At 46.1% G+C, this 19239-nt stretch overlaps 1 protein-coding gene across 4 annotated transcripts in view; it reads left to right on the forward strand.

The window, feature by feature from the left end:
• LOC115587179 (receptor-type tyrosine-protein phosphatase beta-like) overlaps positions 1-19239 on the forward strand; it is a 45303-nt gene that overhangs the window by 20317 nt on the left and 5747 nt on the right. The window contains exons 3-10 of one of the 4 annotated variants that reach the window (XM_030426842.1): positions 9903-11503; positions 13466-13724; positions 14623-14910; positions 16226-16489; positions 16570-16833; positions 16938-17213; positions 17346-17612; positions 17742-18008. In XM_030426842.1, coding sequence (XP_030282702.1) covers positions 9903-11503; positions 13466-13724; positions 14623-14910; positions 16226-16489; positions 16570-16833; positions 16938-17213; positions 17346-17612; positions 17742-18008 — 3486 coding nt within the window. Of the gene's footprint in view, positions 1-9902; positions 11522-12705; positions 13031-13465; positions 13725-14622; positions 14911-16225; positions 16490-16569; positions 16834-16937; positions 17214-17345; positions 17613-17741; positions 18009-19239 lie in introns of those variants that run through there. The other 3 variants (XM_030426841.1, XM_030426844.1, XM_030426843.1) reach the window with 3 other exon arrangements.

Here is a 19239-nt window from a genome sequence, read left to right on the forward strand (position 1 = left end):
CGCAACACTTCATAAACAAGGTGAAAGAATAAGCAGCAGTAAACGTTGAAGCCTGAAAGAGAGGGAGCAACAGGACCATCAGCTGAATGTATGTGTTTACCTGCACATGTGAGGTTGATTGTACGGTCAGAGGGATTGTGCAACTACAGACTATGAAACTGTAGAATATGTGGCACTAAAACGGGGAATCAACGAAACGTAAAAAAATCCTCTCCCTTAAAGTAAAATATTCCCTCTTAACATGTTGAAGTTGAAGTCATCAGTGTATCAGTATTATGTTTGCACAGGTTTGTACAACTCGCTCCAGTCAGGGGATCCACCAATCAGTGTCCTTTCAGGTTTCTGATGTATTCGAGGATACATCTGGTAGATATTTGATTGTCCAGGGATCTGCTCACAGTAAACTTGAATTTGGTTAATATATACGGCCCCAATACAGATGAAAACAGCTTTTTTACAAATGTATTTCTCACATCCCACCCAGGAGAGTATATAACTGCTGGGGACTGTAACTGTATGCTAAATCCAGTCAGGGACAACTCGACAGGTACTGATCAAATGTGGGAACAGAAATAAATAATTATTTTAAGGATAATACAGCACAAACAACAGCATATGTCAAGTGGGATGCTTTTTAATGCCTTCTTGAGGGTACATGTCATAAGTTACACTTCATCCAAATCAGTTACACCACAAAAAACAGCAACTAGAATCCAGAATACAAATTAATCAAGAGCACCTATTTAGGAATAAAACCCCGTAAGCAGAAAAAGAATTGTTGCTCTTAAAAGCAGAATATAATAAGTGATCGGCAACATCCAGTATGCTAAGGCTGAACCAAACATTCTACAAGCAGACTTCTAGCCTGGCAGATCGAACAGTTAGAAACAAGGAAAAACATTATTTCAGTTACCAACCATAAGGACAATACAATAATAGACCCTGATAACCCTAACCCTAAAAGGGAATTTAGGGAATACTATGAAAATCTATATAAATCCCAAATTAAATATGACCCCCAGGCCCAAAAGACTTTTCTGGATAAACTGGATGTTCCAACAATTTCTGAAGAATTTGCAGAGATGCTAGAGGTCGATCTTAAGGAAGGGGAAATAGTCATCGCTATTGACAGCATGAAAGTGGGAAAATCAGCAGAATCAGACGGAATCCTAATAGACCAGTATCAGACATTTAAGACAAAATTACTTAAACCACTATTAGAAATGTTTGTGGAAGCATTTTGTAATTGTAGTTTACCCAAATCAATGACTGGTGCGTTAATAACATTACTGCCAAAACCAGGAAAGCCCAACAATAGATGTGAAAATATGAGACGTATAAGTCTACTCAGTTCTGACCTCAATATTCTGTGTAAGTCTTAGCAAGACGGCTACAAGAAACATTACCCAGTGTAATACATAGAGATCAAAATGGGTTTATCATTGGTCGCCAAGGGTTCCACAATGTTAAGAGGGTCCTTGATATTATTCAAAGCTTGGAGGACACTTCAGAAATGGTTCTCCTTTGTTATGGGGAAATGGTCCTAACTTTTTAACACTTTGGAATGATTTGGATATGGGGACGCATTTATAAAGTGGGTTCAACTACTGTACCATAACCCTACGGCGGAAATACTAACAAACAAAAATATATCAGAAACAATCTCAATCAAAAGAGGATGCTGTCAGGGGGCCCCCTGTCCCCGCTTCTGTCTGCCGATCAAACCGTTAGCTGTACGGGAATAGTGGGAATAACAACTGGCCAGACAGATCATTAACTTTGTCTATATGCAGATGACGTTATCTCGTTTATCTCGCACCTTAAAAAAACAATCCCTGCTCTTCTACAGTTAATGAAATCATTTGGTGCAATCTCAGGATATACAATTAATCACACTAAGTCCTCAGTTCCATTACTTAATGAAAAGGAAAGGGTTAACCCACATACGGAAACTTCTAAATGTAAAGTGGTCTATCAATTAACATATTTAGGAATACAAATTGGATCTAAACTAGCTTGAACTGTAAAAAATAACTACAAGCCTTTGATGGAAGAAACGAAGGTGGATTACCCATCCATCCATTGTCTGTAACCGCTTAATCCCTTTTATGGGGTCGTGGGGGTTTTTGCTGAAGCCAATCCCAGCTGTCTCTGGGAGGGCTGGGTACTCCCTGGACAAGTCACCAGCTTATCACAGGGCCCTCACTGATGGCAGAGCAATTTGGGGGTTCAGTATCTTGCTCAAGGACACTTCGACATACAGCTCTGCTCAGCCCGGAGCTGGGATTTGAACCAGCGACCTACTGATTAGAGATGCACCGATCAGGATTTTTGGGGCCGATCACCGATCACCAAAAGCAGTATCTGCCGATCCCGATATTGCCGATCACCGATCACAGCGTCAAATCCATAAATGTTTCTATATTGTTGTCTTGTGTAACTTTCATATATTTAATTAATGATTCTTCTTACACAACATTGACATTGTATTATTAGGTATAAAAATTAGGAGATGAGAAAGTATCATGAATTGACCATCGTTTTATTGCAGGCTGAGGCAATGTGCAATATTTCACACTCTAGAGACTCTTAGAGACAACTTGGACTCAGCTTACACAGAGTAACTGTAGCTTACTAGTGGGAATGCAGTCAGGGTGGGAATTTTGTCATTTTAGGGGCACCAAGACCACATGACAGGGCACAAAGGCCACTGAGAAAATGTGTTGATTTACCTTTCAGACTGATACCATGACATCCTAATTTATAATAAGACATGGATTGTGTATTAAAACATTTTTTTATACCAAAATCAAGTTAAAGTTACATTAGAAAGTAGTTTTTGTTAAGTAGGGTTAGAGTGAGGTGATTTTTGTGACACCACACTGAATATTAGTGTTACTGAATATTTCTCCAAATAGAAATTCCCCAAAATTATGGCAAAGCACATTTTTTCCAAACAAAAAAATGTAGAATAACCAGCAGGAGACCACTGATGTGTGGAGTGATTTTGGTGGCACTACACTCTGAATAATACTGAAGTTATTGAATATTTTTTGTAGTTTCTCTTTTCAGTGTTGCACTTTGTAGACGGTCCCTGCGCCCTCGTCTCACAGCTGGCTGACCATGCAGACCAGAGTTAATGTCCAGACGCTGGTTTTGATGAAAATACAGTTGTAGCTCGTTGTCTTCCTCACTACAGTAGAAAAGAGCCGTCGTTTGTGTTTTAACAAGGTTTCACTTATGAGTTATTGATCCGGGAAGTTCGAATATGTGAATATATTTTCAACTTTACCGGACTAAATCCTACCACATAAGTCAGTTACGTATCATGTAAAACCGGCTGCGCTCGCTCGCTGTGCTGTAAGTTTCGTTCTTCTGTTTTGAGACGTTGCTGCTGTTTGAGAGGCTTTCACGTGAGATCATCGTGATGATGAGACTCCACCTGCGTGAACCGCGGACTCACTGAAGTTACTGTGAGTGACTACTGTGCACTCAGCTGGCTGTAATTCAGGGCAAGCCCGCTACGCTAACTGGGCCAGGGGCACAGAGGCCACTGTGGCCGTACGATCAGTTTTTTTTTCACGGGGCATCAAGGCCAAAGTGCGGGGCAACGGCGGCCATGAAATTTCCTCCCGGCATGCAGTTAATGCACTGTCTTATACTTAAACGTCATCTGATCGGCCTGATGTGATCTATTTTGAGAACTCCGATCAAAACCGATAGGGGCATTATCGGCCGATTGCGATCGGTTGCCGATCGATCGGTGCATCTCTACTACTGATCACTAGCCAACCTGCTCTACCCGCTGAGCTACAGCAGCCCTTAAGGTGGATTCCCCTGCCTCTATCATTGATTGGCACAATAAAGATTATAAAAATTAATATACTCCCTCAAATATTATATGTATTTCAGAACATTCCAGTACCTGCACCTGATGATTTTTTTTTCAGAAAATAAGGTTATTCACAGAATTTACATGGTCTGATAACCGTGCCAGAGTTCCCCTGTCATGTCTTTATGTACCGTATAGTAAGGGGGGCTTAAAAAGTCCAAATGTAACCCGGTGTTATTGGGCGGTACAACTAAGGACCATCAAGTTTTACTTCGCAACAAGGGATAGTCCATAATGGACAGAAATGGAATCGGAGGGTTTAAGTTTGCCTCTGCACCTGTACTTATATTCAGATGCATTGTCGAATTTGATGAAACAAACTATTAATCTAATTGTTAAAAATATGATAATGGTGTGGTTTGATGTGAAAAAATGTATTAAAGAACCTAAAATTTTGTGTCAGTACAGTCCAGTGTGGGAACTCAACACTTTACTCCAGTGAGAGCAGACGCCATATTTAGAACATGAGCATCAAAGGGATTAGAAAAGATTCAGGACTCGCATCGGACCAGTTCAGTTAGCATAGTGTCATTTGAAGAAATTAAACACAAGTATGACATAGATAAAAAACTTTTTTTTTAAATGTCTCCAACTCAGAGCTTTTATCGGGACAAGTCCAAATCTTATAACCAAACCCTTAACATCCAGCTTGGAAAAACTGATGTCTAAGGACAATTTAATCAAAGGTGCTATTTCAGAGCTGTGTGATGTATTAATGTGGAATTATCAGAAACTTCAGATTCAGATGTGAAAAAAAACTTCTGGAGTAAAGACCTGGAAAGAGATGTGCCCAGAGGACTGGGAACAATATGCACAAAGGCTCACTCCCATTCAGTCAACACTAGATTGAGATTGTTACAGTTTAAATGGACAGTGAGAACATATTTAACACCAGCTAAATTAAATAAATATAACAGTAACATTACCAATCTATGTATAAAATGTATGATGGAAAAGGGGAAACTATTCCACCGTGTGTGGTGATGCAAACGAAATTTAAAAAGCAATAGAAAAGATTATCTCCCTAGAGAAAATGTTGTTTTGGTGAAGAATGGCTGTGTGAATTTGACCAGTTAAAGTCTCAGAGAGCCGAATTCCATGAACTGCAGATTCTGCAGTCAATACTCACAACATGTGGGGAACACGAGATTTGCAGGTAATGCTGCACAGTTAGGGTTACTCTAAATCTAACCCTGTTCCCACGGCCCTATGTTCCCACGGCCCTATGTTCCCACAAACCTATGTTCCTATGGCCCTATGTTCCCATGGCCCTATGTTCCTATGGCCCTATGTTCCCACGGCCCTATGTTCCTACAGCACTATGTTCCCACAGCTCTATGTTCCCAAGGCCCTATGTTCCCACAGACCTATATTCCCACGACCCTATGTTCCCAGAGACCTATGTTCCCACAGACCTATGTTCCCACGGCCCTATTTTCCCACAGACCTATTTTCCCACAGACCTATGTTCCCATGGCCCTATGTTCCCACAGACCTATGTTCCCACAGAGCTGTGTTCCCACAGACCTATGTTCCCATGGCCCTATTTTTCCACAGACCTATGTTCCCACAGGTCTATGTTCCCACAGACCTGTGTTCCCACAGACCTATGTTCCCACGGCCCTATGTTCCCACGGACCTATGTTCCCACGGCCCTATTTTCCCACAGACCTATTTTCCTACAGACCTATGTTCCCATGGCCCTATGTTCCCACAGACCTATGTTCCCACAGGTCTATGTTCCCACAGACCTGTGTTCCCACAGACCTATGTTCCCACAGACCTATGTTCCCACAGCCCAATTTTCCCATAGACCTATTTTCTCACAGACCTATGTTCCCACGGACCTATGTTCCCATGGCCCTATGTTCCCACAGACCTGTGTTCCCCCAGTCCTATATTCCCAAATTTCCTTTTTCATAAATTTGTATCAGATTTTATCCACCTTTCTCCCAATTTGGTAGCGAATTACACCCAACCTATTATCCAGTAGCAATGGACTACAGGTGAATGTACCATTTAGCTCAATCTGGTGTGCCCATCTCTTTGTTTATTGCAAACATTAAATGTAAGTGCACATTGTCCTTTTAAATAAGCAAACTAAACTAAGTAGCACAGAGGCCTCACATTGACTAATTTCCGGTCAGATCAGTCGAATGAAGCGCAACAACTGGACACAAACCATAGTTTGCAGTGCATCAGTAAATCTGGAAAGCCGGGGTGGCATAGAGAGGGCTGCTCCTGGGATGCTTGGCGTCATAGGCTCATGGAGGAAACGTTAAGGCAGGAGGATGCCTATTTGAAAACTCCTCTGTGTCAACCTGTCAGTGTCATCAAGTCTACGGCGCTACCCTCTCTAGGTGAGTGCTTTTGGCACATAAAGGACAGTTCACTTAAAACTGGAAAGGGCTGTAGTACTTTTCAACCTTTTATGTGCCAGGAACAGGCACTCTGCAAGTGATGTCCTTTGAAGACTAACAAAAAAAATACAAAGCTCAATTTACTATAAGGAGCTTCGCTTTTAGGACATGTCAAAATGATGCCAGGGAACAGCACATTTCCACAAGCAGGGCCACTCTAAACAGCCTCCACAACACAGTGGCTGACAGCACTCCCGTAGGACTCGATATTTCGATTGCCATAATTATACTGTCCCTTCAGTCGGACCAGTTCGGCCTCTAAGATTCTCCACTTGCGTCACCGTCATGGGGGTGCATCGCCTCTCTCTGCCAGTGGTCTATCACCTCCTCCTTGGACTGTCTGACGATGTCGCACAAATTCTGTAATTCTTGTAAACTCGTCTCACTGGCACCTTTGGATCCTGCCTCACTTGAGCCACAACATCTTGTTGGAATTGAGCTCTGCTGACCATGGCTTCATCCTGGGGGTGGGTATGGTCCTCCTCATGGAAGTTCTGAACAACTAAAACCTTTTCTCCACGGTTTCCAGGGATCAAGCTTCCATGAATAGCAGCCATTCAAGCAAACACAATCTGAGAAATGTCGGAACATTTTGAGAAAACTTGGAAGCACTTTATAGTAACCATCCATAAGTAGTTGGGAACTTATAAGCCCGCACAAAAGCGAGCTTTAAGAATAGTGCACAATATGGGGTACTACGAACACACCAATGCATTGTTTCTAAAATCAAGGGCATTGAAGTTCAAAGACCTGGTTGACTGCAAAATTGTACACATTTTGTATAAAGCAAGGCAGAATTTACTTCCTGGAAATATTTAAAAAATATTTGGGGATAGAGACGGAGGGTACAACCGAAGAGGAAGAAGGAACTTAAAACAACAGAGTTTTCGTACCACATTGAAAAGTATGTGCATGTCAGTCTATGGAGTGAAACTGGAATAGTTTACCAGTGGATACTAAAGAGCCTAAAAGTGTTGTCCATTTAAAAATAACATATTTGAAAAATATAGAATATTATAAGATTTCTTTTTTGTCTGTTTTGTTTGATATTTGTTTGTGTGTAGACGCGTAAGTTACATAGGTACATTATGTATGTACATATTTATGTTCGTAAGTACATGTGCGTATGTATATAAATATGTATGTATGTATGTATGTATGTATGTATGTGTATGTAGGTATGTATATGCATTTATGTAGCATATAATTGTATTACATGTATATACCATATGAGTATTTGTTCTTATTTTGTTTTGTTTGTCTGACTTAAGAAATGAAAACAAGCGGTCAGCATCTATAAGGTCTGCTTCAGCCGAAACCCTTTTCGATCAGCCAATTTAATTTTTTCTTGTAATGACTGATTGTGACGATTTCTGCTGCTGCTGATCAAAATTTAAATACTCATTCATTCCTTTACTATAAAGTGCTTCCAAAAAATCTTGTGGGAGGATCAGGCTTAAATTGAAGGGAAATGTAGGAACACAAGACCTCATTTTGAAAACGTCCTAGAAATGTGGGACCATTGGGATGATCCCGGCACTACACAGTTAAAACATAACACACTGGTCAAACACAGTGACAGTCTGAGGTGTAAAATATGCCATGACCTGTCCTCCAATGAAATGCAACTCTGCTGTCAGCTGCATTTAGAAGGCAGGTGGCTGTTAATCAGCACGCTGAGGAGCTGAATTAATGTTTAAGTTTAACACAGCCTTGGTCATTGCCGAGGAAGAACTGCCCTTTACCAAATATAAAGAAAGAACGGCGTGAAACTGAACTCAACATATAATCGTTTCTTAATTATTACATTATATTATATGTGTGTGTGTGTCTGTGTGTGTGTGTGTGTGTGTGTGTGAAAGACGTGATGCCAGGTTGGAGAGGATGGTTAGGGTTGGGGTTAGTGTGACGCATCATTCACACGTGTTCACACAGCAGATGCCCGAGGTGTCATCATGTCCTCGTTCTGTACGATCATCAGCTGCTGGTGTGGTTGATCTGGAATACTGGCAGGACCTCGTGTTGCTGCAGTGAGCAGAAGATCTTTGGGCCTGCTGCAGATGCAGCTTGCGGCTCTCAGCATCTGTTAGACCAGGAGAAGCGATCTTGAGGGCAGGCAGCCCCGTGGAGGGAGATGGAGAGGAGAGCTTGAGGATAAGAAGTCGAAGGAGTAGAGGGTGTCAAGTAAGAGAGAGAACAAGGAAGGAGCTGGAGTTTGACTATCTGATCAGAGGGGGGGCTGTCACTCTGACCAATAGTAGCTCAAAGCTGAATTTTGCACCTAGGTGTGAAGAATGGGGAATTCTGGGACACTGAGTTCAGTTCAGAGTCCATTATGAAATCCACAATGAATGACTTCATCGGTGGGTCCCAACATTTGTGATTAAAGACGTAGTTGCTGGTGATGTATTAGTGACCCCAAAGATGTGTGATTTCCTGCTCGCCACCAAAAAATAAGTCAGAACAGCACTGTAGCACAGCTGGACCAGGTTCAGCCCGTCTGACCTGTAGTGAAGGATCCAGTGGACAGATTGGAGAACGTCTCAGTTAATGAGCTGTAACGAAGCGTCTGTTTAAAGCTTCAGCTTCTTTCCAGCGAAAACACCATTCCCATCAGCCTCAGCTGTTCTCTGTGTTTAATGCAAATAAACTAATGTCAGCATGATAACACAGTAACCTAAGATGGTGAACATGAGGCAGCGTGACAGGAAGTGTTAATGAGGGGAGGTGAAGATGGCCGACGGTCAGAGCAGACTTCCCTCCTCACATTGTTTCTGCTGTCTGCTGGTTCAGGAAACACATCAACAGCTTTTCCTGTCACAGTATCCAGATTACTGTAACACCAGCTCATGTGTGTGGGCGGCTGTGGCTCAGGGGTAGAGGCAGCATTGTTATCAGAAGGTCGCTGGTTTGATTCCCCTGGTCTGCATGTTGAAGTGTCCTCGGGCAAGAAACTGAACCCATAATTGCTCCTGATGTGATGATGGCAGCTTGCATGGCAGCCGCCACCATCAGTGTGTGAATGTATGAATTACTGTGAGTCACTTTGGAGAGAAGCGACTGATAAATGTCCAAAATGTAAATGTGTCTGTATCCAGATAACTGTGGTGTTCAAGAGGGACTATAGCCAGGGGTGGAAGTAACTAAATACTTCTACTCAGTTGATTGTAATTAAGTAATTTTTTGTGGTTACTTATACTTTTAGTACACTATACACTATATAATCTACTCAGTTACTTTTCATAATTTAGTGCTGAGTACAATTCAAATTAACATTACTGGCCGAATCAGCTTCTTCAGATGCACAGATGCTGCTGAAAACACCTCGTATCATCGCCATGAACGTAAACAACAAACAGCACTATAGTTAGCACTCAGCGCTGTCAAGCTAGCATGAATAAGCCTGGTGGAACCACAGACAGACAGGTGTATAGGCAGGCAGACAGGTAACTTCAACCTTCCAACCCTAATTTAAACATTTGAACCGTCTGACCCACGTGTGTTCACGCAGCAGATGCCCAGGGTGTCATCACATCCTCGTTCTGTCACTTTAATATCGTGTCACTGACGTTTTTCTCTTTGTTTTTCAGACACCACTCACATCTCCACCATCTTTTATTCCTCCACACATAAACCAGTGGGCCTGTCCAGCACCATCCACTCTATCAGGAGTCCTGCCATGACTGTCACTAACCAACAGTCATCACACGGAGTAAAGACCCACCGCACCACCCGACAGGCCTCCACCTCACAGCTCCACCCTTCAGTCACCAGCAGAGCTTCAACGTCCATGAATGACGTCATCGGAGCTCGAACCAGGAGGTCAGAGTTTAGTCCTGATGTGTCCCTGCCAGTCACACAGCTGTCAGCTTTAAGCAGCAGCCATGTTGTGTCTTCCAGTCCGGCCGTGGTCACAGCTAAGCTGCTCACAGTCGCCTCATCAGGTACAAACACACCTGAGCTCCGGACAGGTGACCAGACCACCACAGAGCACGGCCACTTCACCTGGACAGGAAGTGAACCAGAGACTCAGACAGTCCCGCTGCTGTCCTCTGATGTCCTATGGTCCTCATCAGAGACCACCACCAGGGACACCTCCAACGTTACCTCCAACGTTATCTGCAACGTCACCTGCAACGTTACCTCCAACGTTACCTCCAACGTTACCTCCAACGTTACCTCCAACGTCACCTCCGACGTCACCTCTGACATCACCACTGACATCACCACTGACATCACCACTGACATCACCTCTGACATCACCTCTGACGTCACCTCTGACGTCACCTCTAAAGCTGCTATTTTTTTATCGGCTCATTCTGATTGGACACATTCAACTCCTGACACAGAGACATCCCACAGCAGGAGTTCCCCTCCACCTGCCTCCACCATAGCTACACCTGTGACGGCTACATCAGCCATGGAGACACATCCACACTCCAGCCACCATGTCCAGCCTACGACCTCACAGCCTCCACCTGCAGTTAGATCGACGCTGCAGCTCTCTATTCATGCAAAACTCTCAGGCAGCACAACCACTGAAGGAGCTCCACCCACATCTCCAACAGCTGGGGTGATGTCCACAGGGAGGATCACCAGCTCTGCTCCAACAGCCCCACCCACCAGTCCTAAAACACAACCTACAACAAAACCTGCAACCACACCTGTAACTACACCTGTGCCATCCACAATAAATGAGACTGCGACGACAACAACCATCAAAACCACTCCACCCACCACCACCAACAGTACAACCCCACTTGCAGCTACGACAGGCAGCAGAACAACCACAGCTCCTCCTCCGACTACACCTGAAACCACAACTACACCTGAAACCTCAACTACACCTGAAACCACAACTACACCTGAAACCACGACTACACCTGAAACCACGACTACACCTGAAACCACGACTACACCTGAAACCACGACTACACCTGAAACCACAACTACACCTGAAACCACGACTACACCTGAAACCACAACTACACCTGAAACCACGACTACACCTGAAACCTCAACTACACCTGAAACCTCAACTACACCTGAAACCTCAACTACACCTGAAACCACGACTACACCTGAAACCACGACTACACCTGAAACCTCGACTACACCTGAAACCACGACTACACCTGAAACCACGACTACACCTGAAACCACGACTACACCTGAAACCACGACTACACCTGAAACCACGACTACACCTGTGAGTATTCTGCTGCTTCACTTCTGCGTCTCTGAATGTGTCTCTTACATCATGATTCAGTGACATATCACAGTGTTTTTAGATGAAACAGAAAATTAAACACACACACACACACACACACACACACAGTGAGCAGCTGATTCATGTTGAGTTTGATGTTAATCAAAGAAACCTCGGCGCTCATTGTTTACATGAGTTCCGATAAGCTGTTATGTTTACTGATAATTGGCTTATAAACTAATGTTAGCATGCTAACATGCTACACTAAGATGGTGAACATGAGAAACATTATACCTGCCGAACATCAGCATGCTAGCATGTTGATGTTAGCATGTAGCCGAGCTCAGAGCTGCTGCTTGTCTCAGTGATGTATCTGGAGTTGAATTGTCTAATGAAGAGAAATGTGGGACACGTTGTCTCCACTGGCAGTTTCAGTTCAAACCTCCAGCCGCACTCCACCCAGACTTCATGTAGAGAGATTGTGGTTTTTCAGGTTCATTTAATAATAAAAATAGCAGTGAGTGAACAGGAACAGAAACTTCTGTTCACATTGAAGACGCTACACAAGAGCAGCCAACCGCTTCATCACACACAGAAACACAAGAAGAAGAAGAAGAAGAAGAAGAAGAAGAAGAAGAAGAAGAAGGTCTGGAGCTGATGGAGCTGATGGTTCAGGTCCAGCTTCAGACCCTCACATCTCTGATGTCTCTGATTGGCTGGACCAATCAGAGACGAGGACCCACAATGAGGTGTTAACAATGACATGAGTTAAAGATGTCCAGCTCACTGTGAGCAGTGAAAGTCTATAATCAGTGATCGATTGTTCCTGATGATGATGAATCGATCAGCTGACCAACTGCAGGGGAGTGAGAGAGAGAGAGAGAGCGTGTGTGTGTGTGTGTGTCTGTGTGTGTGTGTGTGTCTGTGTGTGTCTGTGTGTGTGTGTGTGTGTGTGTGAGGAGGCTGTGAGCCTTCACCTGTTTACCAGGTGGATCTGAAGGTTCACTGATCCACATTAAAGTGCTTCTTCTGAGCTCTTCTATCATTAGTGTTAGCTTCTGGCCCTGATCTGAGGCTGCTTCCTGATTGGATAACTCTTACTGGGGCACAACAATGGCTGCTGCTGCTCTGATGGATAAAGCTCAGTTTGATGTTAAAGGTCGTCCGAGAAAGTGGAGGCGGGCAGGAAGGAAGGCGGGTGTGGTGAGGGTCTGAAGCTGATGGAAACAGTCCTGCTTCCATGTGTGACAGCAGGCAGCTCGCTTTGACTCCAGCGGCTGACAGCAGGCTGCCAGCTATGATGATGAGGATGATGATAATGATGAAGATGATGAAGATGTAGAAGGAGTCTGGTCTTGAACACCGTGCGGGTCTTTTGACTCTGTCTGTCCTCGGGATGTCGGCTCTGTTGTTCCTCGTTTCTTCTCCTTCAGCTGAGCGGACAGATTTAAACCAGAGGCCGCGATGTTCGGATGTTTGATACTCGCTTTATTTTGGAGCGTAAACGAGGTGAGTCAGTGTTTCTTAGACTCGATCAGGGCGACAGGCAGATGTCTGAGGCTCAATAACTACAGAAATACATACATAGAGAGAACACACACGTGTCAGAGTGTCTCCGACCTGTTCATGTTTCATGTTTGAGTCTTTAAAGTTCCACATGTTGGTCACAGCTCGGAGTCTGCGTCAGACAGCAGCGCCTTCATCATGAGAGCCGAGGCTCTCTAGCGTCGGCCATCACTGCCCCACAGGGCTTCTTGTGATTATTGTGTTTGTTCTTGTGTTGGTTCTGTTACAACTTTCCGCCTCAGGTGTTTTGTCTTGAAAAACACAAACACAAAAGGATGTTGTTGTCCTTGTTGCTCACCAGGCGCTTTGCCCTCTGTAGAGTCTTAATTACTGTTGGGGTGCTGTTCTCACCTGTGGTGATGTCACTTCCTGCTTCAGGTGCAGTCCACTGAGGCTCCCCGCTGCTCTGTGAACATGACGGAGATGAGCAGCCGCTCAGACTCTGTGAACGTGACGTTGACCTCGACCGGTCCGTCCTGTAACTTCAGCCTGATGACTGATGATCAATCCACCGACTGCGAGCTGATTGGACCGTCCTTCACCTGTCACCTGACCGGTCTGCAGCCCGGGACCCTGTACCATCTGACGGTGATGTCTAAGACGGACGGAGAGAAGAGCAACGCATCAGTCCGCACAGGTGAGAAGATCCTGAGAAGATCCTGTGAAACCCAGAAGATCCTGGGCATCACTGATTACTCATTATGTTAATATGCTCATTAATGATTTGTCCCTCTAAAGGCTCCCGTGTCAGCTGGTAGATGATGATAATTATAGTGTAAGTTGACACTTTATTGATCCTCAGAGGGGATCATATGAGTTCCCCACTTCAGGCTGCTCCAGTCTGCCATGTTGTCCTCGGGGGGACCGCTGAGCTGCAGCAGGAAGCAGTGAATCAGTAACAACAGGCCAGAGTTCAGCACGGAGCTCCTCGTCCTCGTCCTCGTCCTCGTCCTCGTCCTCGTCCTCGTCCTCGTCCTCGTCCTCGTCCTGCTCCACCCTCTGTTTTATTCTGTTTCCTGTCCGGACTGGCCGCCGCTCCACGAAAACCTTTCATTCTTTAAGCAGCTGAAACAATCGTATCAACCTCCTCCATCTCTGCTGGAGCACAAACACAGGATACACACACACACAAACACACACACACACACACACACACACACACACACACACACACAAACACACACGCATGCACACATGCACACACGCATGCACACACACACACATGCACACACGCATGCACACATGCACACATGCACACACACACACACACCTAATGTTAACCTGTTAGACACAGACGAGCTGTTTGGAGACATCTGATGTTTAAATCAAGTCTCAGCTGCTTCAGTTGTTCAGCAGAATGCTGTGAAGCTCCAGAACTGTTCTGTGGACCACCACACTTCACCTGAGATGAGTGTTACTTTCTGGATGGACTACTCCTTTAATCTGATACAATGGGAGTAGGAAAGCTTTTATTCTGAAGGGTCAGCTCATGTTGTCTCTTCTGTCTCCTTTGTTTTCTGTCTCCTCGGCTTCAGACCCGGTCAGTCCAGATAGCTTTGATGTGCAGCTGGACCCTGTTCAGGCTCACAGCAGTTCTTCAGGTCTGCAGGTGTTCTGGTCTCGTTCTGCGGGTCATGTGGACTGGTACGATGTGACTCTGGAGGACTCCAGCGCCAGATCCACCCTTAGGACCAGAATCATGGACTCTGCTGCCCCCCAGTCAGGATTCAGCTCCCTGGTCCCCGGCACTCTGTACATCATCAGCCTGGTGGCTACAGCCGGAGACAAGAGCGCCCCACCTGTCTACACCTCAGCTGCTACAGGTGAGACACACAGACACCTGTCTACACCTCAGCTGCTACAGGTGAGACACACAGACACCTGTCTACACCTCAGCTGCTACAGGTGAGACACACAGACACCTGTCTACACCTCAGCTGCTGCAGGTGAGACACACAGACACCTGTCTACACCTCAGCTGCTACAGGTGAGACACACAGACACCTGTCTACACCTCAGCTGCTACAGGTGAGACACACAGACACCTGTCTACACCTCAGCTGCTACAGGTGAGACACACAGACACCTGTCTACACCTCAGCTGCTACAGGTGAGACACGCAGACACCTGTCTACACCTCAGCTGCTACAGGTGAGACACACAGACACCTGTCTACACCTCAGCTGCTACAGGTGAGACACACAGACACCTGTCTACACCTCACAGCTGCAGGTGAGACACGCAGACACCTGTCTACACCTCAGCTGCTACAGGTGAGACACACAGACACCTGTCTACACCTCAGCTGCTGCAGGTGAGACACACAGACACCTGTCTACACCTCAGCTGCTACAGGTGAGACACACAGACACCTGTCTACACCTCAGCTGCTACAGGTGAGACACACAGACACCTGTCTACACCTCACAGCTACAGGTGAGGCACACAGACACCTGTCTACACCTCAGCTGCTACAGGTGAGACACACAGACACCTGTCTACACCTTACAGCTGCAGGTGAGACACACAGACACCTGTCTACACCTCACAGCTACAGGTGAGACACACAGACACCTGTCTACACCTCAGCTGCTACAGGTGAGACACACAGACACCTGTCTACACCTCACAGCTGCAGGTGAGACACACAGACACCTGTCTACACCTCAGCTGCTACAGGTGAGACACACAGACACCTGTCTACACCTCAGCTGCTACAGGTGAGACACACAGACACCTGTCTACACCTCAGCTGCTACAGGTGAGACACACAGACACCTGTCTACACCTCACAGCTGCAGGTGAGACACACAGACACCTGTCTACACCTCACAGCTGCAGGTGAGACACACAGACACCTGTCTACACCTCACAGCTGCAGGTGAGACACACAGACACCTGTCTACACCTCACAGCTGCAGGTGAGACACACAGACACCTGTCTACACCTCACAGCTGCAGGTGAGACACACAGACACCTGTCTACACCTCACAGCTGCAGGTGAGACACACAGACACCTGTCTACACCTCACAGCTGCAGGTGAGACACACCTGTAGAGGACACCTGTGCCCTAAATTCATTATTATTCAACTGTCTGTCACCTCCTATAAACTGTATTCTTGCGTCCCTCGTCCAGCTCCGTCACCTGTCCAAGGCCTCCAGTTGACCTCCTCGTCCTCAGACAGCCTTGGCGTTTCCTGGCAGGCCGGTCCAGGCAGAACTGAGCAGTTCAGGGTTCTGCTGTCAGATCAGGATGGGGTTCTGCTGAAGAACATCACTCTACAAAACACCGTAACCTCCACTCGGCTGGACGGCCTGCAGCCCGGGACCCTGTACACCGTCACCGTGGTAACAGAGGCTGCTGGCCTGCAGAGCTCCGCCTCCGAACGGGCCGTCACAGGTAGATGTTACGACAATAATTCTGTGTGAAGTAAAAAGAGAAGATTAAATGAAGTAAGTCCGAGTGATTCTCCTTCTCAGTCCCAGCCGTCGTGTTGCACCTGGTCCTGGACAACAATGGCAGCTCAGACCACCTGCACGCCTCCTGGCTGTCACCTGCAGGGGGCGTCGACCTCTACCTGGTGACACTGTCGGCTCTGGGCTCGACCCCCCAGGAGCGCCGGCTGCCTCCCAACATCACCCAGGTGGTGTTTGAGGGTCTGACGCCTGGATGTAGCTACCAGCTGTGTGTGAGGAGCTCAGCTGGAGGACGGAGCTCCGACAGCTGTAGCAGAGGGAGGACAGGTAGCCAGACTCACCTGTATCTGACCGACAGACCACCAATCACAGAGCTTAGTGTTTGAGATGAATTCAGTGTTTCGTGCTGATGTCCGTGTGTCCTGTTGCAGTCCCTGAGCCCGCCTCGTCGCTCCTCATGTCTCCTCTCGCTGACGGCAGGACCCTGAGGCTCAGCTGGTCGCCCCCCAGAGGACACTGGGAGAACTACAGTGTCCTTCTGAGGGACGGCTCCGTGGTTCTGGTGAATCGGACCGTCAGTAAACTGAGCACACAGCTCACGTTCTCCGGCCTCAGCCTCGCTCTGGTGCCGGGACGACTCTACGAGGCCGAGGTCACGGCTCACAGCGGCACGCTGAGTAACACGGCCCGCTGCCTGGGACGACTGGGTCAGTTTGACTTTGACAGCTTCTTGTTACTCAGAGAGAAGAAAGAGTTCACGCTTGCAGATGAGAATGAAATACTAGTCATTTTAAAAATATATCAGAATGTGTTTGTCATAACGCGTCTCATCTGTGCAGCCCCCGGCGCCGTGCAGCCGCTGCTCCTCCGTCACACTGATGAAAGCAGCGTGAGCGTGCAGTGGACTCAGCCGCCCGGTGAATGGGACGGCTTCACTGTGGTCCTCAGACAGGCGGACCTCGCCACCGTCGTGGCTCAAAGGAGCCTCAGCTTGGAGGTCAGAGAGTGCACCTTCAACAGCCTCACCTCAGGACGCCTGTACACCGTCACCGTGACAACCAACAGCGGCAACCTGACGAGTTCTGCCTCTGTGACCGCCCTGACCGGTTCGTCTGAATTATTTAGTGATTTATTAATAGCATGCAGGACTCACTGTGAAACAAGATGTCTGTCCCGGTCACCAGGACCAGGTGCACTCAGTGTCTCAGCTGTCCTTTCTCTCTGGTCTCTGTCAGCTCCGGCTCAGGTCACCAGGCTGCAGGTCTCTAACGGCGGCTCCACCGACAGCCTGCAGACCACCTGGGAACGAGCCTCCGGAGACCTGGACTCGTACCGTGTCCTGCTGGTCCACGACAGCAGCGTCATCAAGAACCAAAGCGTGGAGGCCGACACCACCAGCATCAGCTTCCACTCTCTGAGACCTGGAGCTCTGTACAGGGTGGTGGTCACCACCGTCAGAGCCGGACACACCTCCAGGCAGACTGTGGCAGAGGGACGCACAGGTAACAATCATGACCCGTCCATCACTGGGACAGACAGACTCCATGTTTCTACTCAAAGACAGAAAGAAGTTCATGTAGAACATTTGCTGAATGAACAAGAAGGTCCAAATAATGCAGAATGAGTCAGAGACAGAGTTTCACAGAGTTTATAAAGTGTCTCCAACTCAACAACTCACTAAACTGACACATTTGTTAAGGGAGTCTGGGGACTTTCTCCACGGGGACAAAGAAGTAGCCTACTGTAAATTACCAAATAATAGCCGAGATTCAATTAACCGCCTGGTCTCCTTTAAACGCCGAGTGCAGGTGTTCCTTTTAGGTAAATAACCACCGGTTCCAAATAAATTCAGAGTATAATTTATTTAAAAAAAACATCAAGGAAGAAGACGTGACCACTGACACTGGACGTTTTTCTTCTTCACCTTTTTCCAGTAGTGCCGAGATCCAAAAGTGGCTGAAGGTATGTCGATCGCTGCTCAGCGGCAGATACCGATCCCCAGACTGACAAACAGATTCTCGGAGTGGTATGCTGCTATTATACCGCTGTGATTCCACAGACACTGAACGGTATGTGCAGGGATAGTGTATAGAACTGCGGTCACTATCGGGAAAATAAAATAAGACATTTTTTTGTGTTTTTATTGACAATGCTAACTTAACACATTACCGTAAGTAAAGGAACGTATGTATGTTATGTTGTTGGGATGTCAGCATATAGACAGTAATTACACGTGGGACTCTTGCGATATGATAGTAAAGTAATATGTCTAAATTTCTGCCTATAAACTAGAAAGAGCTAGCCTTAGCTAATATGGCTAATGTTAGCCCAGCCACCGTAGCCAGTCAGACTAATCGATAGCAGAAACTTTGAGCCAACCAACAAAACAATACTTAGTGACAGGTTTTCATTATTAGGAGAACACAATAACACAATAATACAATATTCATATAAAATCTACTTCGCAGGACATTAACCATTGTGGCATAATGTATCATGCTTATTAGTGAACATGATCCATAAAATGCCATAATTGGTTAGCTCAAAGTTTCTGCTATCGATTAGTCAGACTGGCTACGGTGGCTGGGCTAACATTAGCCATGTTAGCTAAGGCTAACTCTTTCTTTAGCTTTTAGTAGTTTATAGGCAGAAATTTAGATATAATGTGTTAAGTTAGCATTGTGAGTAAAGACAAAAAATGTGTTATACATTTACGGCAGTACTTGTTGTCAA

The sequence above is a fragment of the Sparus aurata genome, chromosome 8 (genome assembly GCF_900880675.1).
Source record: "Sparus aurata chromosome 8, fSpaAur1.1, whole genome shotgun sequence".
Lineage (NCBI taxonomy): Eukaryota > Metazoa > Chordata > Actinopteri > Spariformes > Sparidae > Sparus > Sparus aurata.